General features: G+C 39.2%; 1 protein-coding gene across 2 annotated transcripts in view; it reads right to left on the reverse strand.

Annotated features, from left to right (window-relative positions):
* FARSB (phenylalanyl-tRNA synthetase subunit beta) overlaps nt 1–25,756 on the reverse strand; it is a 74,168-nt gene that overhangs the window by 15,225 nt on the left and 33,187 nt on the right. Inside the window, exons 15-16 of one of the 2 annotated variants that reach the window (XM_001495406.6) lie at nt 25,546–25,663; nt 13,469–13,624 (exon numbers count right to left, since the gene is read on the reverse strand). In XM_001495406.6, coding sequence (XP_001495456.1) covers nt 13,469–13,624; nt 25,546–25,663 — 274 coding nt within the window. The remainder of the gene's footprint in view (nt 1–13,468; nt 13,625–25,545; nt 25,664–25,756) is intronic. The other variant, XM_070269336.1, reaches the window with a different exon arrangement.

The raw sequence follows: 25,756 nt of genomic DNA on the forward strand, positions 1-25,756 counted from the left end.
ATTTTCCCTTTTAAGTCAGTGTTAATGACAAATAATTACTCCTAATTTTCCAGGAACCAGAAGTATAAGATGCTGTTAAGTACCTGGTGCTCCCCAGCAAGAGGAACTAGAGACCACCCAAACTCTGAAATCTGAGTGCTGATGGACGGGCAGCTGGACAGAGAGCAGCCACTCAGCCCACTCAAAACGCACCACTCCGTGATACGCTGACTCGGCAGTGCTAGAATCGCAGATGCTCAACCGTGATGCCTAAAAGCAACGCAAGTGAAAGCTGGAGAGAGACGAGTGAGCTCTAATGTAACCATCGTCACTACAGCATCCATCACCTTCCTGATTCTCTCTAAGGGTGGGTTTCAAACTTTTTTTTTTTTGAACAGAGGAACTTTTGTTCAAATCTTACTTGGAAGCATACATACAAATAGGTTTTTGTTTGTTTGTTTTATGGGAGCCCAGAAGACATTTTAAAAGCCAGACCTCTAAAACGTATTCCCTGGGAGTGGCCAATGTCTTCATCAGCTGTAAAAATGCAAACTGGAAACAAATGCCAGTGGTTAGCAACAGTACCCTTAAAGGCAACAAGATACAAGTGTATCCATGAAGCCAACACACGCGAAGGTGGCTGGAAAAAAACCACTGCGTATTGGACATGAGAGCAAGCCGTCTAAACTGTGTTCAAAGGTCAAAAGCAAAGGGATACAACAGTTCAGAGAAAGAGAAAGAGAAAATACATGAGAATGATTTTCCTAAGAGTTAATTTGAAAATAACTTAGAAGTTAGTTTAAAACTTGATTCACTGCCTTAGAGCTGGGTAGCATTCTAATACTGCAAAGGAATTCAGGCAGGAAGAAATGAAACTATAACTTAGAAGTTAGGACTGGTTTCATCTTTGAGAAAGAAAACCCCAAAAATTAATGGCTTAAACAAGACAGTTTCTCTCTCCCTCACGTCAGAGTAAGTGCTCCAGGGAAAGGCGGCCTTTACTCTGAGCGGCCACGTGCACAGCACTGCTCCGTTTACCAGCACTGCCTAGGGATCTATTCCATGTCCCTCCGTCCATCCATCCTTTTAGCCCTCTGGATTACGGCTGGACTGGCCAGTGGGAGGGCTGGTGTCTGGTCCGGCAGAGCACATCGTCCTCCAGGAGCCGACAGGACAGCCGTTCCTCACCAACGTGCCCACACCAGGGGGCTGCCCGAGTTGGACCAAAGTGTAAAACTGCTACCACCTACGGAAAGCAAAACCGTCTCACATATGGAAGATCAAACTGAGCAGTGCAAATCATACCAAAATCCTCTGACCTTTCAGGATCTGAGACCTTGAAACCAGCTACACGTGAACTTTTGCCTCTCTTTGCATTTGGGCCATGGCCTTTTCTATAGAATAGTGGCAGCCAAGGTCTAGTTTGGAAGCAGAAAAAAAAGAGTAGGTAGTAAATGAAGATAGCTTTCTCTCTCTTCTTTTGTCCAGCACACAGAGTTGAACTTAACTCCAAAGTACGCATAAAGTTACAGCACGCGTTCTCAACAGTAAACTGGCTCTCGGGGGCGAGGAGGCACGTATGAAAAATCTTACAGGTTACAATGGTTTGTAGCCCCGCAGAGCTGAACTCTACTTGACAAGATCTTACTGCTTAGGACTCAGTTCCTCTCACTGGGCTGTCTGGGGCATCACGGGAGCAGCACGGAAACGGAAAACAGCAAATGTATGCAACATACAAGATCAGCGCTACACCACCAGGGCAATCGATGGCTGCGATCCTGTGACTGGGAGACTTTCTAGCAATGGCGAAGTCATGTTGAGAGGTGACCTGCACGTGCCCCAGGGCTGCCTTGTGGGTGTTGTTTATGTTTGATCCTGAGAGCTTCTGTGTGTGGCTCAGGCTTTGAGAATTAAATAAAAACACTCCCTAATTCAAACACTTACTCAACACATCGTTAATTACATCAAGCGCTGAAAAGAAAACACCGACAATATGGGACTACCAGGCAGTTAAAAGTTATTTTCTGTTATCGAGGAAAAGCTAAATTCAATAAAAATGATTTTTAAGAAATTAAATTAATTTTTCAATTATTTTACTTTTGCAGGAAAAAAGTTTTGAATAATTTTTAAAATTTTTGGTTACAGTCATTATTTAATTGCTAACTTGCATACAGAATTTGATACACAATTTATATAAGTAAATAAATAACATTAAAAGTTATTCAGCAGATATAAAGTTAAATGTTAATAGTTTTTATTTAACTTTTAACTTAAAATTTTTTAGTTATTCTCAACCCTGAATTGAGTTTTAAAAAGGTTTATAGCCATTCTTTTTATGTATAAAGCACAGCTATACATACAGTACATAATAAATATGTAGTATATCTGAGGTGGTAAAACTTCATGAAGGGACAATTAGGAGAAAAAAGTCTACAAAAGTTGCTTAGAGGGGAGATAAAAAGAAGGTTGAGAAACACTGTATTACAACAATAGCTATCACCTGGGAAACTGCACTGACCGAGTCATTTGAGTAGGAATGGAGGCATGGAGCACTCTGCTCAGTACCAAAATGTCAAGTAAGTACCAGAACATACCAAAAAAAGACAGTGATGTGAACATGAGTGGAGAGAACGCTGTCTTGTACATATAGAGAGAGGCAACGAAATAAACACGCTCAAGAACAATACAGGCTGCGTGAACGTGCTGGAACTTTCCTAAACACTGCCGCCCCTGTCACAGCGCTGCTTTGACAGCATGGTGGTGACTGCTGATGTATTTAAAACAGTTTTCAGTCTTTTAATCCCTTCAAAGAAAGCAACAAAAATTGTAGTATTTGAAAGCTTGCCTCTAACACAAAAAAGTAGACAAGCAGAGGAATAAAGACTGTTTTTTCTAGAGTAATAAGGTTAGGAAGGTTAAAAACTTCCAAATATTTTTTCTTTTAAACTTGATGCCTTTAACAGAATAATGCCTTTGTTGAAGATAACTAAATGTAGACACACCATCCAGCCCACCTTTATTCTAATCCAGAATGTTTTGTGTAAATCAAAGCATAAAGGGAACACCCTTACTTCAACAAGATGTTCAACATATATTCTTCTCATATATTTCCAAGCTCATATTACACTAAAAAGCAGTTTGAAGACCAGGGAAACATCATAATTTCACCCGTATTTTTTAGCATCTGAAATCTTTCACAGGTGTCCTGTAAGAGGAAAAAGGTCATGACCTACAGGTCAAGTCAAGGATCATTAGGTGTTACTGTAACAGAAGGTAGCTAAACTACCACTATGGGTACATATGGTACAGGATTAAATGTGCATATTATTTACAAGATTATTTTTCATTTCACAAAATGAATTCTGAGCAGCATGACAACTGGAATTGCCAAAACTAAAAGTTCTAAAACTTGTGTCTCTCTCTCAGGGATCTTGTCTCAAGTTAAACTGAAGTTTTCTGTAGAACTGTAAATGAAACTGAAATGAGTAAATTAAAGGGGAAAAAATCTACGCTCAAGTCAAGGCAGCCAATCACACACAAAGCCACTACCTTCTACAAGAAATTATTTTTGCCCAGGAACCACATAACTGTTCTAAACACAAAAATGTTGAGAATTTTCTGTGCCCAGAAGTGGTTTTTGAAAAAGATAAATGCATTTTAACATACATAATTTAGTTTGCAACAAACCACAAAAACAAAGGGGAAGAAGCCTGAAGAAAAGCATATACATATGCTGTAATAATCTGATCAAATCCTACTAAAATATTCTGAGTCGAACCCTTTGGAAACTCTCAGAATGCTCCACAGTCTGCTAAAAAGTTAAAGGTTCTTTTTTCCTTTTTTCCTACTCAACAGCTGATTTTCTTCTATCAGCAACTCAACATTCTATCTCACCTTATGGTCTTCATTGCAAGGGTGCCCGGCAAATGAACACTATGGAAGATTAAGCCACATGGCTTCTCACTCTGGCTACAGCCAGGGGCCCGAGCAGTGCTTCTGCAGACTCCACATGCTGCAGAGGGCTGCTGCCGCACAAGAAGAAATGTGACACGCCTATGTCAACAGAATTCCTTGGATCAGTGTGATGATCAATCAAGTGAGTTTCCAGATTTCTCTTACAATGGACAGGCCCAAGTTGCTCAAAGGGGAATCAAGCTCCGTTCCATTCATCTAACTCGACACAAAGCAGTGCAAAAGGAAGGCGGTGGTGTCCATTAGAAAGGACAGAGAAGTCAGGCATAACTGCCAATGACCTGACATTAGCAGGAATCTCTGATGAGCAGACTGAGCTCAATTATAACTGCGAAGCCACCAGGGACTTTTAATTATTGAAAGGTAAACCATATGCCAGAGTAACAGAAGACAAGTGAGTAATCAAGAATGGCAGGAAACGGTAGTTCTTAATCTGTTTTCACTCTACTTTTTGAAACTCTGAAGACCTTTTTTTTTTAGCAGAAAAAGCTATATGCAAAATAACAATAAATCTGAGGAAATGATGTAGCTAAACACACCCCAGCAACCAAATTCCTGTGTTTACAGATTTACTTAGGAATATGGATATATATATTATATATGTGAAATTCAAATATATATAGGAAATTTCAGATGAAGAACTAAGACCAGCTTTGATATTGACTTATTTTGACAAGCCACTTTAAGTTTTGATTTCTTTAACCATAAAAAAAAGGATAATCGTATTTGTCATTAGATAATCAAAACAGACTTAGAAATCCCTATGAGAAATGAGGAACTATTATTTATAATGACACTAATTCTTTTTGGCTTGATGGCTCTTATAGAAAGCATCCTGAGGAAAAAGATGTGGCCAATGCTGGTGATGGGGCAGTGAAAGTAAATACTCTTTTTCAAAGAAAGCCAGTTAGATATATAGCAATATGTACTGATCCAAACCACCCATATGTATAAAGAAGTTGTACAAAAGCTTCTCAAATTCATAAATCTAGCACATTTTATAGATGTAAAAACTTTAAAACATTACAATATTCTATTATGAGAGCCAAAGTAAATTCAAACGAAAACACAAGACTGACTATGTCCTCACACTAAATCAAAAACCATAGTAACAGAGCAAAATGGCGGGGTGAGCTGACCCAGGACTCTCTCCCCTCCAAAGTACAACAAAGGATTAAAAAAAAAAAAAAAACCACCTGAATTTCAGCTAATGAACCTAATGCCAGGACTCAGAGACCTACAGTATCAAAAGACAGAAGACGGAGCCCCTACTGCCCGCCTCGCAGCAGCTGGAACCGGGTAAGAGAGAACATCGCTCCATCCCCTAGAAACCGGGATTGCCGTGCGGGTCCGGGAACGAGCGGTGGAGGGGCCGCACGACCAGGGGATCGTCTAGGACTCCTGCCGCTGGTACAGTGGAAACCGGCTGATGGGGGAAAGCTTCTGTGCGCGGGGACCCCATAAACGCAGGGCAGGAGATCAGAAAACAGAACTGATCGAATCAAGATCGGTGCTCCAGAGAAACCACCCCCACCCCCGCCCCGGCAAAGTGCACTGGGTGCCGCCATCTTGCCCAAAGGCAGAGAGCTCAGAACACGTGGCTCTCGACCCCCATCTAGTGGCGACAGCCGGTAACTGCAACCGAATTCTATCACCGTGAGAAAAAACCACTCCTCTACCATCCAGCAATTTATAAAAGCCCCAGACCAGAAGGAAAACAATAAAAACACAGAATTAAGTCCTGAGGACTTGGAATTAGGTAAACTAAATGAAAATGAGTTCAGAGCAGCTATAATCAAAAAACTCAATGAGGTAGAGAGAAAGATAGAGAAACAAGCCGAGTTCTGGAGTTACTTCACAAAAGAGATTGAAATTATAAAGAAGAATCAAACAGGATTACTAGAGATGAAAAACACAATGGACCAGATAAAACAGAATACAGATTCCCTGAATGCCCGGGTAGACTCCATAGAAGAGCAAATTAGCATAATCAAAGATAGACAGGCTGAATGGCTCCAGACAGAGGAAGAAAGAGAACTAAGGATTAAAAGGAATGAGGAAAGTATCAGAGAGATAGCAGATTCAATGAGGAGAAAGAATTTAAGGATCATAGGAATTCCCGAGAACACAGAAAAGGAAAATGGAGCAGAAAGTGTGCTTAATGAAATTATAGAAGAGAACTTCCCAAATCTAGGGATTGAGGGAGAAATGTGTGTAGAGGAAGCTTTCAGATCTCCTAGATTTGTCAATGTAAAAAGACCTACTGCAAGGCATATAGTAGTAAAATTGGCAAAAAGGAATGACAAAGAAAGAATACTCAGGGCTACACGAAATAAGAGAATTACCTACAAGGGAGCCCCTATCAGACTTTCAGGGGATTTCTCTGCAGAAACCTTACAAGCTAGGAGAGAATGGAATGACATATTCAAAGCTTTAAAAGATAAAAATCTTCAGCCAAGAATACTCTATCCAGCAAGAATATCCTTCAGATATGAGGGAGAAATTAAATCTTTTCCAGACAAACAAAAGCTAACGGACTTTGTAACCAAAAGTCCTCCACTACAAGAAATCCTCAAGAAGGCTCTCATACCTGAAAAAAGAAAAAAGGGAGAAAGGGGTCACAAACCACAGAGTAGGGAGACAGATAAATAGAAACAGAATGGGATAGCAAATATTCAACTATAGCATTAGGATAAAGGTAAGGAAACTACCAAAGCAAAGACGATCTTATCACTCTAACTACAAACTCATAACACAAGTTGGAACAAGTGAAAATAATAATTTAGGAGGGGAAGAGCAAAGGGACTAAATTAGCCTAGGCCAAATAAGTAAGAGACCACCAGAGAACAGACTATATTATACACGAGATTCTAAATGCAAACTTCAGGGTAGACACTAAACTAAACAACAGAACAGAAACACAAAACATAAATAAGCAAAAATCTAAGAAACCCAGCATAAGAAATTGCAGTATCAAATGGGTAGGATAAAGCACACAGGAAGAGAAAAGCAGGAAAGCCAGATAATGAGCAACAGATTGACAGCTTTAAGTCCACATGCATCAATAATCACTCTCAATGTAAACGGATTGAACTCTCCAATAAAAAGACACAGAGTGGCAAAATGGATTAAAGAACAAGATCCAACAATTTGTTGCCTCCAGGAAACACACCTCAGCCCCAAGGACAAACACAGGCTCAGAGTGAAGGGGTGGAGGACCATACTTCAAGCTAATAGCAAGGAAAAAAAAGCAGGTGTTGCAATTTATATCAGACAAAGTGGATTTCAAAATAAGACAGGTAAAGAGAGACACACAGGGACAATATATAATGATCAAAGGGACACTTCATCAAGAAGAAATAACGCTTATAAATATCTATGCACCCAACACAGGAGCACCAAGGTTCATAAAGCAACTATTAACAGACCTAAAGGAAGATGTTAAAAACAATACAATAATAGTAGGGGACCTCAACACCCCACTCACATCAATGGACAGCTCATCCAGACAGAAAATCAACAAAGAAATAGTGGAGCTAAACAAAAAACTAAAACAATTGGACTTAACAGACATATATAGATCACTTCACCCTAAAAAAGCAGAATACACATTCTTCTCAAGTGCACATGGAACATTCTCAAGGATAGACCATATGTTGGGAAACAAGGCAAGCCTCTACAAATTTAAAAAAATTGAAATAATCTCTGATCATAATGCTATAAGGCTAGAAATTAATTACAAGAAAAAAGTTGAGAAAGGCACAAAGATGTGGAGACTAAACAACACACTACTGAACAAGCAATGGATCATTGAAGAAATTAAAGAAGAAATCAAAAAATACCTGGAAACTAATGAAAATGATAACACGCCATACCAACTCATATGGGATACAGCAAAAGCTGTATTAAGAGGAAAATTCATCGCAATACAGGCACATCTTAACAAACAAGAAAAATCCAAATAAGCAATCTTAAACTACACCTAACTGAACTAGAGAAAGAAGAACAAATAAAGCCCAAAGTCAGCAGAAGGAGAGAAATAATAAAAATCAGAGCAGAAATAAATACTATTGAAACGAAAAAGGCAGTAGAAAGGATCAATGAAACAAAGAGCTGGTTCTTTGAGAAGATAAATAAAATTGACAAACCCCTAGCCAGACTTACAAAGAAAAAAAGAGAGAAAGCTCAAATAAACAAAATCAGAAATGAACGAGGAGAAATAACAACAGACTCTGCAGAAATACAATGGATTATAAGAGAATACTACGAAAAACTCTATGCTAACAGAATGGATAACCTAGAGGAAATGGATAAATTCTTGGACTCTTACAATCTCCCAAAGCTCACTCAAGAAGAAGCAGACAATCTGAACAGACCAATCACAAGGAAAGAGATTGAAACAGCAATCAAAAACATCCCAAAGAATAAAACCCCAGGACCAGATGGCTTCCCTGGGGAATTCTACCAAACTTTCAGAGAGGGTTTAACACCTATCCTTTTCAAGCTATTCCAAAAAATTAGGGAGGATGGAACACTTCCTAACACATTCTATGAGGCCAACATCACGCTGATACCAAAGCCAGACAAGGATGCCACGAAAATAGAGAACTACAGGCCAACATCACTGACGAACATACATGCAAAAACTCTAAACAAAATTTTGGCCACCAGAATTCAGCAATTCATCAAAAGGATCATACATCATGATCAAGTGGGATTCATACCAGGGACACAGGGATGGTTCAACATCCGCAAATCAATCAACGTGATACACCACATCAACAAACTGAGGAATAAAAACCACATGATCATCTCAATAGATGCAGAGAAAGCATTTGACAAGATCCAACAGCCATTTATGATAAAAACTCTGAACAAAATGGGCATAGAAGGGAACTACCTCAACATAATAAAGGCCATATATGACAAGCCCACAGCCAACATCATACTCAATGGGCAAAAACTGAGTGCCATCCCCCTGAAAACAGGAATGAGACAAGGATGCCCTCTATCACCATTCTTATTTAACATAGTACTGGAGGTCCTGGCCAGAGCAATCAGGCAAGATAAAGGAATAAAAGGAATCCGAATAGGGAGGGAAGAAGTGAAACTCTCAGTGTTTGCAGATGACATGATCTTATTTATAGAAAACCCCAAAGAATCCATTGGAAAACTCTTAGAAGTAATCAACAACTACAGCAAAGTTGCAGGGTATAAAATCAATGTGCATAAATCAGTAGCATTTCTATATTCTAACAACGAACTAACAGAAAAAGAACTCAAGAACACAATACCATTCACAATCGCAACAAAAAGAATAAAATACCTCGGGGTAAATTTAACTAAGGAAGTGAAGGACCTATATAATGAAAATTACAAGGCCTTTCTGAGAGAAGTGGATGACAGATGACATAAGGAGATGGAAAGACATTCCATGTACATGGATTGGAAGAATAAACATAGTTAAAATGTCCGTTCTAACTAAAGCAATTTACAGATTCAACGCTATCCCAATCAGAATCCCAATGACATTCTTTACAGAATTAGAACAAAGAATCCTAAAATTCATATGGGGCAACAAAAGACCCCGAATTGCTCAAGCAATCCTGAGAAAAAAGAACAAAATGGGAGGCATTACAATCCCTGACTTCAAAACTTACTACAAAGCTACAGTAATCAAAACAGCATGGTACTGGTACAAAAACAGGTGCACAGATCAATGGAACAGAATTGAAAGCCCAGAAATAAAACCACACATCTATGGACAACTTATCTTCAACAAAGGAGCAGAGTGCATACAATGGAGAAAAGAAAGTCTTTTCAACAAATGGTGCTGGGAAAACTGGAAAGCCATATGTAAAAGAATGAAAATTGACCATTCTTTTTCACCATTCACCAAAATAAATTCAAAATGGATCAAAGACCTAAAGGTGAGACCTGAAACCATAAGGCTTCTAGAAGAAAACGTAGGCAGTACACTCTTTGACATCAGTATTAAAAGGACCTTTTCGGACACCACGTCTTCTTGGAGAAGGGAGACAATAGAAAGAATAAACAAATGGGACTTCATCAGACTAAAGAGCTTCTTCAAGGCAAATGAAAACAGGATTGAAACAAAAAAACAACCTACTAACTGGGAAAAAATATTTGCAAGTCATATATCTGACAAAGGCTTAATATCCATAATATATAAAGAACTCTCACAACTCAACAACAAAAAATCAACCCGATCAAAAAATGGGCTAGAGACATGAACAGACATTTCTCCAAAGAAGATATACGGATGGCCAATAGGCACATGAAAAGATGCTCATCATCGCTGATCATCAGGGAAATGCAAATCAAAACTACACTAAGATATCACCTCACACCCATTAGAATGACAAAAATATCTAAATCTAATAGTAACAAATGTTGGAGAGGTTGTGGAGAGAATGGAACCCTCATACACTGCTGGTGGGAATGCAAACTAGTGCAGCCACTATGGAAAACAGTATGGAGATTCCTCAAAAAATTAAAAATAGAACTACCATATGATCCAGCCATTCCACTACTGGGTATCTATCCAAAGAGCTTGAAGTCAGCAATTCCAAAAGTCCTATGCACCCCAATGTTCACTGCAGCATTATTTACAATAGCCAAGACATGGAAGCAACCTAAGTGCCCATCAACACACGAATGGATAAAGAAGTTGTGGTATATATATACAATGGAATATTACTCAGCTGCAAAACAGAACAAAATCATCCCATTTGCAACAACATGGATGACCTTGAGGGAATTATGTTAAGTGAAATAAGCCAGTTAGAGAAGGATAATCTCTGTATGACTCCACTTATATGAGGAATTTAAAAATGTGGACAAAGAGAACAGATTAGTGGCTACCAGGGTAAAGGTGGGGTCGGGGGTGGGCACAAAGGGTGAAGTGGCGCACCTACAACACGAATGACAAACATTAATGTACAACTGAAATCACACAAGATTGTAACCTATCATTAACTCAATAGAAAAAGAAAAAAACCATAGTAATAACCTGGCCCAAAAAACGGAACATAAAGATCTACAACCACATCAAAAATGAGTACAGTTTATGAATGTATTTTCTAATTTAAAAAAAAATACAATCCAAACCAAAACAACAGACATCTACATATTAGGGAAATTAGGTACTAAGTATTATATTGTTTTGTGCTAAAACATACAGGATTCAAATTATATGTTTAGAATGATAAAAACCTGACTTTTAAAAAGGAGATCAAAACCTATCTGCTGTCTCATAAAAGGTTCCAAGTGGCACATATCATGAACTTTTCCAAATGCTGAATGCTGAGCTTCCACCTTCACAGAGTTTTTTCAGTCTTCTCCTTGATATAGCCATGGCTAACATTAAATTTAAAGTCCTTATTCTCACTGCTCTAGAATACACTATCATAACTTTCAACCATTCTCTGCACCTCTATTCTCCATGCCACCCAACCTATATGCTGTTCCAGATTAAATCCCCTAAAGTACAGATCACTTACCTGCTTAAAAAAAAATGGAAGAAGCAGGTATTTTTAATCCCTATATTTTATCCCTAATCAGCTAAAAGCCCTTATTCTAGCATTCAGGACTCTAGTTCCACGCTTCTTCCTCACCCTATAGTCAAACCAAGCTGCACTAGGCGATGTTTCCCATCCTTTTTGGCTTTGCTCATGTGATGTGCCTTGCTTCCTGTCTCCACCTATTCCTTCCTTCAAAGGCCCAGAAACTCACTAACCCTTTTCCAAACGCCCTCAAGAAGTTGCACTGTCTCCCTTTCTGGAACTCTCAAGGCACTCGTCTTAGCAGCTTGGTGAGAGTGGGTATGTCCTGGGCTTTCCCCCTGCAGGTTCCTGGACAGCTGGGCCTGTGTCCTACTTATCCTTGTCTTCTTGAAGCCTGCCTCATGACTAGGAACTCAAGATTCTTCTGAGAAATAAATGTCTAAGGGACTTATTCAGGCAGGAGAGTCATAATATGAAGACGTTAGTTTATGGTTTATAGAAACATCATTAATATAAAAGTTCCATACAAAAAAGTATTATATCCTTAACAAATTATGCTCCAATTTACCATTTCAGCTCTTTGCAACCTTTCAAGTAAGAAAAACAATTAGACCTAATATACGTGGCATGATCTGTTTCAGGGAACTGAGTTTTATCCAGTTAATCTGTTTGAGAAGTCAGATTGCTGCGAAAAGACTTTGCATAAAAGGTGAAGAGACGTGTCACATCAGCTTCAGGCTGCCATTAACTTGGGCGACCAGGCCTGAAAGCAGAGCTGCAGAGGAGGGAGCTGGTGACGAGTAAGTAAAGGCACTGTGAAGGCAGGCAACTTGGCGTGTGGGAAGAGCCCTGGGAGGCAGGAGCCCTGGCTTCTACAGGGGTGACCCAGCCCAACTCACTTAACTGGCCCAGCCTCGGTTCCTTCACTTGTCAAACCAGGAAATTCCAAAGTCCCGTTCTAATACTGTACAAGTCCCTAAGCATAACGAATGTCTTCACTGGAGTATTTCTAACGAGAGACGTGGCAGAAAACAATCCCTGCATGCAAGATTTCATCTCTCAGTGTAATTTAAAAAAAGAAGCCCCGTAAATCTTCAACCTAAAAAGGCCCATATATTTCAGGCTTACTGCATTTTCAAAGAAGTCTCCAAATAAAAACAAAAACAAACAACAACCAAAACAATCTCTGAGGACCAAGAAAAATAAATCTAAGGGAAAAACAAAATATGTTCCCACCAAACCTCACAGCACTACAAATAACTGCTAAATAACACTTCAAAGAAATGTTCTGTTAGAAATTTAAGATGCCAAATATAGTTATAAACAACTGTCAGGTAAATGTAGCGGCAAGTGGTAAAATACTTCTCTCAAGATGTTTCTGGATCTCTTGCCTAACAAAAACTCCGATCAAGCTACAGGGATACGAGAAGAAAGCTCCAGGATTCCTCAGACAACGAGAAACTAGCCCAGCAGCAGTATGTATCCGCCGTCCGGCCAGCCTACCTCAAACTCGCCAACAGAGAGGTACTGCACTTGGGCCTTTAGACAGGAGGGTCCTCGCCCTTCCTCAGTCAACTCTGTGACTCAACTGACATATGTGAAGTCTTTCGGAATAACTTTTGAGGTTCTTTTTTTTCTTTTGCCTTAAAGGCTTCAGACAGGCAGCTTCTGAGTGCAAATCACCAGTTCAGGTTCTCTCCGCTTCCAGCCTTGCACTTCTGGGTTCCCCACGGCGCTGGTGGCTTGACAGTGCCAATAACTAGGGGTTACCAACGCTCAGCTGGAACAAAAGTATACCATGCAGCACTCTGAGAGCTCTGAGAAGCATTTTCTTAAAATGCTGGAGGGAAAAGAAGTGTTTTCTAAAAAACACTAACAATTAATTGAAATGAAGCTCTATCTCCTGCCTCCCCCCAAAAATGTCATCAAAAATAGGGCTTGGCCTCTTCACTACATTGTCAGCATCTCTGGATTTGGCTGATCCGTCTCACCTTCTGATGCCTTGATCACATATCCTCCCTTCTTCTCACCGGGAGGCACGTCAAGCAGCTGCATAATTCTGTCCAGTAGCCCATGGATTATCTCAAACCCAGGATTCTTGTTGTAATAAACAGCACAGAGATGCCTGTAATTTCTTGCACCTACATCTGAAAAGATAAAAAAACTGGTCACAAGGCCACACTGACCATTACTTAAGAAACTGATTTACCCCAACACAAACTTGGGCAAAGTCAACAAAAAAGAAAACTAATGAGTAAACATATAGAAAAGCACTCAACCTCAGAAATGCAAGATAAGGTAAGATGTTTCTCAACCATCAAATTCCCCGAGGGGTTCTTCTCTGGAGGAGGTATGGAAAACCCTCAACGCTGGCCCAGGGACAATCAAACTTGCTTGAGGCATGAATTGCTAAAACTCTGTGTGAACAATTTAGCAACATATACCAGAACCTTAAAACTTCATATTCTTTTATTCATAACACTATCCCAAGGAAATAATCCTAAATGCAAAATAGGCTTCATGTAAAAAGACATTATCCCTACATAAAGCATTATTTCCAACAGTGAAAACCAGAAACAACCTAAACTACAAGATGGCTACATACAGTACCATCACTCATCAGAATACTATGTGGCTAAAAAGCATCTTTATGAAGATTTATCATAATAGAGCTATTGTTTAAAGAATATACATAGCTTGGAAGACTGTGAAGCAAAGAAGGGAATGACCATCACAAAAGTTAGGACAGTGATTACTCTAGGTAACGGGAAGGTGAAATGATGGGCAAGGCCTTGTACAAGAAGCTTCCGACACTGGCAATATTCCATTTCTTATTTTGGGTGGTTACTCAGTGTTTGCTTTATAATCTTCTTAAACTGTATATGTTATATACACTCTTCACAATTAAAACATGAAAAAAATGGAATATATGAGGATCACAACTATGTAAATATAACCATAAGCCAAAAAACTCCAGGCACAGGAAAACGACTGAAAAGAAATATACCTAAATGTTCACAGAGCTTATGTTTGGGCAGGGATCATCTTTTTCCAAGTTTTATCTTATTTTGCAATTTTTCCTTGATTAGTGTACATTATCCTACTTTGAAAATCATGACAAACTTATAAAACGCAGTTTATAAAATTTTCGGTTTTTTTTTTTCGGTGAGGAAGATTAGCCCTGAGCTAACATCTGTGCCAATCTCCCTCGACTTTATATGTGGGTCACCACCACACCATGGCCAATGAATGGTGAAGGTCCATGCCCAGGATCCGAACCCATGAAGCATGCCGAACTTAACCACTACACCACAGGGTCAACACCCAAAATGTAGTATTTTAAAAAAGAATTGCAACAATCCAAATGAACCATGATGGATAACTAGATAAATAAACTGTGGTTCAACCATACAATGGAATACTACTCAGCAATAAAAAGAAACAAATCGTTGATAGACTTGACAACTTAGATGAATCTCAAGAGCATTATGCTGCATGAAAGAAGTCAGTCTCAAAAAGCTAAATATAATATGAGTCCTTTATATGACATTCCAGAAAATGCAAAACTACAGCAACAGAGAAGTGATGGTGGTTACCTTGGGTTAGATGTGGAGAAAAAAAGTGACTGCAATGGGACAACATGAAGCATTTTTGGGGTGATAAAACTGTTTTGTATCTTGTAGTGATGGTTATAAAAACCTAAACTTGTATTAAAATTCATTAAAAAAAGAGAGAGAAGTGCATAGCATACAAAGGTAGACTCAAATTCACTGGTGATCATTTAACTTTATAATAGGTATATACACTTGTGGCCCTTCAATAAATACTGCAGGAGACCACTGCTCTAACAGAACCACTGAATGAATTCTGGCTTCATTTTGCTTTTGAAATTAGGAAAAAAGGGGCCGGCCCCGTGGCCGAGTGGTTAAGTTCACGCGCTCCGCTGCAGGCAGCCCAGTGTTTCGTTGGTTCGAATCCTGGGCTCGGACTTGTCACTGCTCATCAAACCACGCTGAGGCAGCATCCCACATGCCACAACTAGAAGGACCCACAACTAAAATATATAACTATGTACCCAGGGGCTTTGGGGAGAAAAAGGAAAAAAAATAAAATAAAATAAATTAGGAAAAGAGAAAGAAAAAACAAATGTCTAACTGGAGGAACAAACTGAAAATAAAAAGCTGCTTCATATAAACACACATTGAGCAAAAGTTCTTCCAGATTTATTCCCATACATTATAGCTACTAGCCATAATTGACACAAAACATAAGAGTATCTTTTACCTTCCAGGTATCCAAATAAAACATGGGTCTTTTAAGATGATGTCTTCTACCACTGAAGTAATATAAAAGTGAGCACATGAACAAGGGAAAAGGAAAAGGGAAACTAACATTAACTGATTACCGTGTACAAGGTACTTACTACCTACCTATCAATCTGTCTATAATCTTATTTTCAAGACAACCATGTAAGGTAGGTTTTATTATCCCTAGAAAATAGAATAGGGGAAATAAGATGGAGAAACAAAAGCTCAGATTTTGCCCAAAGTCAAACTAACTGGCTGGAGGTAACTGTAATTAATTACATAGCTAATAAGTTACAAAACCTGGATTTGACCAGGATTGTCTGACTCTAAAATCCATGTTCTTTCCACTATACAATGGAAATCTCTAAATCTCTAAAGGATTTAGACGAAATCTCTAAATCTCTAGAGGATTTAGATGAAAACAAACAATCCAAGTATAAAGACAAACTTATGTATGGATATATTCCTACTTAATATAGTCAAAGATGTGCATACTTGAAATGTTCTTAATATGATAAACAGATGTTTTTACTTTTCAAAAGTTTTCATGATATTTAAGAATTCTAGTTCAGTAACTGGAATAAATTATTTTTAGAAGTCAGTCAACTAAAGTTTCTAGCCATCAATAGTATTGTAACTCGTGGAAAGTGTACTCTGAGTTAAACATGTGACTGAACACACATGGAGAAATAACTGTTCTTGCCATGTAACATGTTAGTACATACTACGTTCAAGGTTCTCCACTCTAGGTATCCCGAGATGGGAGAGGTCAAAGCCAGCACAGGGCTTGCACAGACTAAACCCTCAGCAATTCTTTTCTGGCTAAGTGAATCAGGCCCAGAAAGAGAGGTAAGTACACACAAATAACTATTAAACAAGGCCAGGACCAGACAGTGGGCCACGTTCTAAGTCAGCACAAGAGCCAGCTGATATAGGAAAGTGAGTAGTGTACTGCAGTCTCTCCACCATTTCCATTTGCAAAGATAAAGAAATTTGGTATCTAAAAGCTATAATTGAAGGTATAAGAATATAGGTTAATATTAAAACCAGGCAGGAGTAAAACCTCACTAAACCAACCACGCACATAAACTAAAACGAGGGGGCTGATTCCTCTGTAGGAATGAACGAATGAACACTCTCTTTCCCTCTCTCCTTCCCCCTCTCTCCTTGAAGGGAAAAAAATGAAATGAAATAGAACTAAATTATCCCTTTCATATCACTGACTTGCTCCTGGGTATCTTTGCCATGTGGTACCCATTTGTTGGTGTCACATGCTTCTACTTTAACACACAGACACACACTGAAACTACTTTGTAGTCCATTTTTGCTGAGAGAGAATAGCCCAACAGTAATGCCACCATCCAGAGTTTAGCAACGTAAACTGGAAGCTTTATTTTGGTAAACTCTGCCTTGGAATACTTCTTTCCTGATCTCCAAATTATGTAAAACTTATCCTTCTGATAAGAGTTGCAACATCTGGTTTAAAGATTTAGAATTTTAAAACAAATTAATGATTTTGATGATCAGAATAATGAAACTACAATAAAAAATAGAGGACTTTAAAAAAATTATACTCCAAGAAAGGTTTCAGGATGTTTACAGCACACACACAATAATGAGCCATATATTTTTAGATTCAATTTTGCACTATTTCTAGGAAAGACCACTAACTTTTAGGGCTTGGTACTAAACCTACCATAAGAATTAGATTAAACTCATTATTTAGGTGCCCCTCCCAATTCCCACCACTGACTGGCTGGTTTTTCACATTTCCCAAGTGCTACCACTCCCTCTAGACTATCTTGATAAGACATTCCCTCTACTGTAGCTGAATGAATTAAAAGAGAAAATAACCACATACTCAGTTCCACTCATTCCTCCTCGGAGAAACTGCTGGGTATGGTGAAATTCCCATTTCCTAGTATTTTGCACTGAGGGACCATATTACATCACAGGAAGTTCACTGACTGCACATCACAAAATAAGAACTATTCAAATTCCATGCCAAAACTAGGGTTTGTTGGAAATGCCTCAGTTCTTTATAATTCACTTAACAGACCTCTTGTGTCATGCCATCAAACAATTCTGCTTTTTAAATGGGCCTGCCAAGTATGTCAGCCTAAATTACCAATGTATTTCCCAGACTTCAAAGCACCGCCTGGAGAGGCTGATCTAAACCACCAAAGGAGGGCTGGCTGGCCGCCATTCTGTATGCTGAGAGGACGTGCCAAGTGATTTTTTTTTTTAAAAGAAAAAAGAATGGTACATGATGTCCCTTAGTAGATGACTACTGCATACAACTCAAATTTTTAGAACAGGCTCCTGCCTATTTCATCAAAGTACCAACGATTAAAAGCAATGAGAGGTGTTATGTTATCATACATACTGCAGACTGGAAAAGGGCAGAGTCTCCAAGGGAACTTTCCCACCCCTATTCTCACATTCACCTAGAAGCCCAAATAAAGACACGAGGAGAAAGCCCACCGGGAACCAAGAAGACTCCCAGAGTGATCAGTGTCTGGCACTGAGCTTGAGGTTAACAGTCTGGCCAAAGCTCAGGAAACGAAAGAAAAAGCACCTTGATTTTAGTCTATTCCATCCAACAAATTTATGTACTATTGGTACCCAAGAGACCGCAGCTTCTACTGAAAATTTTACATATCTCCTGAAGAATTTTAGTATAGGTCTAAATGCTTCCCAAAGGCTACAAGAATCCTGTGAAGACATACTCCTTAAAAATTTATATCTAATGTGGGAAAACAGGAACCTTTATACACCCTTGGTAGGACTGCAAATTTGTAAAAAGTCCTTTTCAGAAGAGAATGTGACAAGATAGCAAACATTTAATGTGCATACCTATGGACTGATCGATTCCATTTCTAAAAATACATATTTGTATAATGGTAGAAATATTCACAGTGACAGGCATATTTTAGCAAAAATCTGGTAATCTAAATATTCATCATAACCATCTGAGTGCATCCATACAATGGAATATTATGCAGCTGTTAAAAAAATGAGGTGGACAGTGCGTGCTCATAGGAAAAAGCAAAGTGTGGACTAGAACAGGTAAAGCATAATCCCACTTGTGTAAACACTGAACAGTATTGATCTGTGTCCACGGCTATATGTAGAAATGTAAAACATATGGTTGCATACGAATAGAAAATGTCTGGCAAGGAATTCTAAGAGCAAGATTAGGGAGAAGTTGAATGCATATATTTTTTATATGAAAAGAATAGAATTAACTCTTAAAAATATATACTCATGAAAGTTCTTAAAGATATTACAAATATATTTTCATTTTTAAAAACAAACAGAAAACTTAAGAACAATTTTCTGTACAACACTTCTATTAATTATAGCACTGAAGTACAAATTTTTCTTTTTTAAATAATGCTGAAAGCAAAGAAACAAATGTGAGGAAAAATTTATGACCTCAATGCATGAAGGAAAAAGCTATATCCTTGTGGGTTGGCTTTTATTTAGTTAACATAAACCTGGAATGGATTTTTATCTATTAAAAAAATAAAATATGCAATGCATGACAGAGCACATTATACTCACGTTAGCCGATCTTAACTATGTGGAACCGAACGTACTAAAATAACTTTCTATATTAAAAATGATGTTATTTACACAGTTAAGATGCCATCACATATGCGAATGATGCTACTTCAAATACTGTTAATGTCAATGTTCCTTACATCCATATTTTTTGAATTATTAATTGGAAATTCTACATGCCAAAAATATGAAGTAGTAAAATTAGATTAATCCAGACTGATGACATAAGCTCTCTTCAGAAAACCACATTCCACATGTGGACACTAGATAATCTTCTGTTATTTGACAGCGGCAGAATTAATGGACAATTTCTCAGAGCTGAAGTATTTCACAAGCTCATAATGAAAATGCTTTTATTGAGCTCTTTATCAAGCAAAGAGTTATATAAAAAACTGCAAAGATCTGGCCCCTATATTTTAGTAGGTTACAATATAAGACAGATACACGAACAGTACAAACCAACAGCAAATTGAAAGAACAAACCGAATCATAAAAGAACAGTGAATCAGTTATGCTCCATGCGGCCATGGTGGTTTAGGGAGAGAAACGAACAAGAATCCTAAATATATATTACAATTAAGGTTAAAAAAATACTCTGGATTTCCACATCTAAAGTAGGCTGGGTAAGAAGATCATTCTCTGATTTAGAAAAGCCTCAGGGAGAATGTGAAATTTTAGAAACTCTTTTAACAGTGATTCGGGGGACAGAGGAAATGCAGCTTCTCCCAGGCCTGCAGCAAGGCTTCGGAGAAAGCAGAAATGGTCTGAGTGAGAAGCGAAGGCTGGAGGTTAGGTATGCTTACTTACACAGGTGAGGTAACCGGAGCCCTCTGAGTGGTCAAGGGCCTTCAACCTATTCCATCAACTATAATAATACATATATTTTTTTTGATGAGGAAGATTGGCCCTGGGCTAACATCTGTTGCCAAGCTTCCTCTTTTTATTTCTTCTCCCCAAAGCCCCAGTACATAGTTGCAGATTCTAGTTGTAAGTCATTCTAGTTCTGCTGTGTGGAATGCTGCCAGAGCATGGCTTGATGAGCAGTGTGTAGATCCACACCCAGGATCCAAACTGGCAAACCCGGGGCCGCCGAAGTACAGCGTGTGAACTTAACCACTCGGCCACAGGGTCAGCCCGCATAATAATTATTAAAACTCCAAATTCTTTAAATGCAATAGTTGAAACTAAAGTGCATGGCAGTTCTTCATAAATACACGTCAAACTGACAATCGGACGATTGTATCACGCTAAATCTAAGTCACTCTAAATACTTCACAAACTTAGCCTTCTTTCTTAGTCTATCATTCCTTTTAAACTTAGACTCAACCAGTGATGCGTTTTCTACTGCCATTTCTGTGAGCTTCTAGGCATACTGGCAGCCTCAGAGACCACTGTGGCATAACCTGTGATGGCAGAATTCAATCTGCATTTAGTACAAAGCCAGAAGGTTGGAATTCACAAAATATAGTTGCTTTTCTAGGCATGAAGGTTAGCCATTCACAATTGCTCCTCTGAAGTAATTTTTTGCTCTTTTGTTTATAGTTTAGTTATTCTCGACTTGGAACAGAAAAAACAAAAGTATCAACAACTGAAACCAACCAGTAACTGACCGCGCAGCCTGATGTGATAGCTTCAGGGCTGCCTCTACTAACTTCCTGCTACAACGCTGAAAATCTACCCCACAGCAGAGTCTGCATTTAACTTCTCGTTCCAAAGACAGATGCCACTCTGCCCAGGAAAAGGGATAAATCAACTTAGCCTCCTGAGTCATGACTAATTTTTAAATCATGCAGCAACTTCGGATCTTACAACTCAATGAATGCAGTGGTTAGTTCAGCCTCAAAGAACTGGAATGTGTCAGACTCAGAGTTGAGAAGTGTGCCTGACTGAATTGCTAAATGGGCAGCCTGACAGCCTCGCAACATGGACGGTCAGTCCAAAAGTCCACATTAGCATAAGAAACTGTCCAGGGAGGTCAAGCGCGAAAACAGGGGCTAGTAGTCTGTCTTTACTCTTACAGGAATGCACGTCGGTCAAAAGCTGTGGGACACATATTGAAATCCAGTAGAGATTCCTTTTGCATTTCCATTTTGGAAGATGTGCTTGCCTACACAAAAGTGATATGAGGCTGAGTGTTGGGTTTCTCCTCAATGTTACAGAATAACTTAGTGGCAGTTGTCACTCCCTTCTCTGTGCTATCAGGGCACCTTGCACATTCCCTTGGAGCACTCTGTAGAATCTGTTCATTGGTCTGTCTCTCTCAAGACTGGCAACTCCTTCTCTTATATTCTAAGCAGTGCCTGGCAAAGAAAAGGAACTCAAGAATACTTTTCTACCAGTGCAATGAATGGGACTGTGTTGCCCACTCTTGCCATGCATCTCCACCCCTTTTGAACCAGTAGTATGGGTACTGTCCTCACTAATGAAAATTGGGACATTTTCATATTAACTGGAAAACTCTATCATTTCGTTTTGGATGGTCTAGAGTTCTTCTCTTCAAAACAGTTTGATTATTTAGGAGGAAAAGGCTAATGAAAATCCAACAGAGAAATGGTTACTGGTTTGAGAGACAGTAAAAACATATGTGCTCAATTAATTGAAAAGAAGTGGGTGAGGAATCACCCAAAAAACAACATTCCTATTTTCTTAAGTAAATCCCCACATTAGCACAATTTGGTTTTGTTATTCTAAAAAAACAGTGCACAACAGAAGAAAAACCAATTAAGTCAAAGGTTAGGATAAAAATGAGCCCCAAGTGCTTTAGCAAAGCCACATTAACCCTTTAACAGCCAGCAAAGGTTTTCAAGTCATTCTAGTGGAAAATTCCCAGAGACCAGGATGGTATCTGGCCTTAGGGATTGCTGTACCCAAAAAGCAAGAGCAAACACCAACAGTGCTTATTGTGTGGCTGGAACTTTTCAAAGTACAATTTCAGGGGCCAGCCTGGTGGTGTAGCAGTTAAGTTCCCATGTTCTGCTTCAACGGCCCAGGGTTCACTGGTTCAGATCCCAGGTGTGGACCTACACACCGCTCATCAAACCATGCTATGGAGGTCTCCCACACACAAAATAGAGGAAGACTGGCACAGATGTTAGCTCAGGGCCATTTCCTCAAGCAAAAAAGAGGAAGATTGGGGGGCTGGCCCCGTGGCCGAGTGGTTAAGTTCACGTGCTCCGCTGCAGGCGGCCCAGTGTTTCGTCGGTTCGAATCCTGGGCGCAGACATGGCACTGCTCGTCAGACCACGCTGAGGCAGCGTCCCACATGCCACAACTAGAGGAACCCACAACGAAGAATACACAACTATGTACCGGGGGGCTTTGGGGAGAAAAAGGAAAAAATAAAATCTTTAAAAAAAAAAAAAAAGAGGAAGATTGGCAATAGATGTAGCTCAGGGCCAATGTCCCTCCCCCCCCCCAAAAAAAACTAAAAACAAAAAAAGAGAGAAAACAAAATAAAATTTCATTTAATCCTTATGACAAATCTAATGAAATAAGTGTTATCATCATTCTCATTGTACAGATGAGGAAACTGAAGCACAGAGAGATTAAACAAATTGTTCAAAGTTAAGCAGCTGGCAAGTGGCAGAACCACGAGCGAAAGCCCGGCTCTCTGGCTGCAGTGTCTCTACAGCGCCACGTCTCCTGTAGAGTCCTCCAAGTACACCAGATGACAGGTAGGGAGTCCACACGTACACAGTTAGAACAATCCATCCGAAAGCTGCTTTTGTTATGAAATGAAATCCAGGCCTACCTAAACAGGAAACACTCCAAGGAAATTAAAGCAAATCTGTGTTCTCAAGATGGTGGACTTCCTGAGCACTTTCACCTCCTCTCACTCCTCCAATCCCATTGATATGACAGAAAATTTTAAAGAAAAAGAATAAACCATAATGGTGCAAGACAAAAGCCCAAAGCAGTATCAGACGGAAATGGATCAATGGAGAAATACAGAATAGTCACAACCAAAAACAGGTATAAAAGGGGTCTGCCAGGGAGATGAGAACTCTCCTTCCTGATGCAACAAAGTGCATCAGGAACACAAATCTTTGAGTTAAAGGCATACAGACTGGGTTTCTGGGGTTATCACCAGGAGGATTTGTCACACAATGGCCTACAGCACCAATGCTTAAGAAGAGCTCTTTCTCAATAGGGGTTATCGCCAAGCACAGGCCGTGGGGCAGAGTGAAGTCTAGGCCTGGGCCTTCCACCTTCCTACAAACAGAAGAAAAGAAAAACAGCAAAGGCACCCCCACCCCCTCAGATTGCAAAAAAGAGCCCCATGCCGACTGGGAAAGCTTCCCTGTGGCAACTGCGGGGACTCCAGCTTGCTCCTGAGCCCCACCCTGCAGACCCTGAGCCACCTGGTGTGAGCATGCCCAGCCCTGCAGAGCCCTGGAGGGAGCCCCTGCAAACAGGGAAGACGCCTACTCCTGAAACTGTATTACAAAAGTTTTGAGGAAACCTAGTGTAATTAACCTAATCCTATATTTATAAATTTGAATGAATCACCAAGGATCAAAACATAAAACTTAAAGAACTAAGATGAAAGAAAACAAGTCAAAGTTAACAGAAAAATTTGACATTGGAATTATAACAAATTTTCAATTACCTGTGCCAGTGGATGATTTGAGGTACAAGAACCTTCAAAACTATTTGCAGATGGCACTAAAAATGTTTTCTGATTTTTGTTACAGCAAATTTACCACCCAAGAAAAATTCTACAAAGACTGACATGAAAATAAACTTTAATTCTCTAAGGATATGTGCACTTGAGACCAAAATTCTGGTCCTAGCTCTAAGTTCAATATTTTAGGCAGGCTTGGGCAAATGACCATTTTTCTGTCTTAATTTTCCTATATATTAAACGAGGACAATATTTTGTCCCATCTGCCTCATAGAGATGTTTTAACAATCAAAAGAGAAAAATTTTCCTCTTTAAAAAATTCTTTTGAAAAGTAAAAAGCCCCATACAAATGTAAGGTGATGCTATTAACTGAAGACAGGCTGCACACTGGCGAGCAGATGGAACCCAGCCTTGGCTGAAGAGTTTGCCGTGGACAGTCCATGTACAGACAAGCAAGGCGCTCACACCTCTATGGTATCCACTTCCCAAGACAGGCCGATCTACTGCCAACAGTTCTTGACCACTCTTGGTAGTTAGAATGAGACGATAGCATCCTCCTCAGGAGAAATGGAGGAAAAGGCCTCCGCTTTTGTCAACTGATCCAAAAGAACACTCTGAATCTGTGGCGTCTAGAGTAAGGCTCACTGAGCAAATACCTCTGGGACTTCAACTGTTACATCCAGGGAACCAAAGAAACACTGCCAGCAGTGTAGTTATTCGAGGGCACCGCTCACCAAGAGATGGCCACACATGCAGCTCCAAACAGTCAGTCAGACTGGTGTTAAGTCTGAAGACATGGGAAGTCTCAATGAGACAGACTTCCTTGGCGGTCAGGTTTAAGTACTTACTAAATATATTTATTAAATAACCACTGTGCTCCAAATATTGGGCCAAGCACCTTGCTGTACTGACACATCCAGACCATACTCAGAAGAAATAAAAACTGGTAAAACACACTTATAATCGTTGGTACAACAGTGACTGAATAGTCCCTGCTAAACTAGAATGACAAGATATCAATAACATTACAATGATATGCATGTAAATCATGTGATATAAAAAAAATATTTCATAGTGCTTTTCAAGTTGAGGTTTTAATAGGGCTCTTCATAAATATTATTAAATTCTTTTAAAATTTGCTTTCTATTGAAAAAAATAAGAAAGATAATCAAATATCTAGACCTTGCTTGGACTGATTCAAATAAATCAATCATAAGAATTAGATTTATGAAACAACTGGGAAAATTTAAATACTACCCGGATATTTGATGGTAATAAGATTGGTAATAGTGCTATTAAAAAAAAAAGCAGTAGGACTTATCTTTTAGAAATACCTACGAAAGTGTCTGATGAAATGATATGATGTCTAGGACTCACATTAAAATAAGGTGGGGAAGTGGGTTGGCATACATATAGATGAAAGAAGCCTGGCCACGTGTTGATAACTAATGAAGCTGGGTCCTGGATTCACAGGGATAATTATACTACATTCTCTACTTTTATATACAGTTGAAATTTTCGCAATAAAAACATGCTTTAAGTATACGAATAAAAATGACTTCACTCTTACCTCTGCTGGAATCTTTCACTACAATGTCAGAGATTTCAAACAGTTTCAGAGGAAGGGGCATCTTCCTATTCGCTGCGATGGTCTTCAGGAGGCCAGGAAGAAGGGTAGTGCGTGCCACCTACAGGAGAAGACGTGAAACTGCACTGACCAGACAGGAACCAGACAGACAGACCGGGTTGAAGACAAAGTGGAAAGACTCCATGGCCTCACA

Source organism: Equus caballus, chromosome 6 (genome assembly GCF_041296265.1).
Source record: "Equus caballus isolate H_3958 breed thoroughbred chromosome 6, TB-T2T, whole genome shotgun sequence".
Taxonomy (NCBI): Eukaryota; Metazoa; Chordata; class Mammalia; order Perissodactyla; family Equidae; genus Equus; species Equus caballus.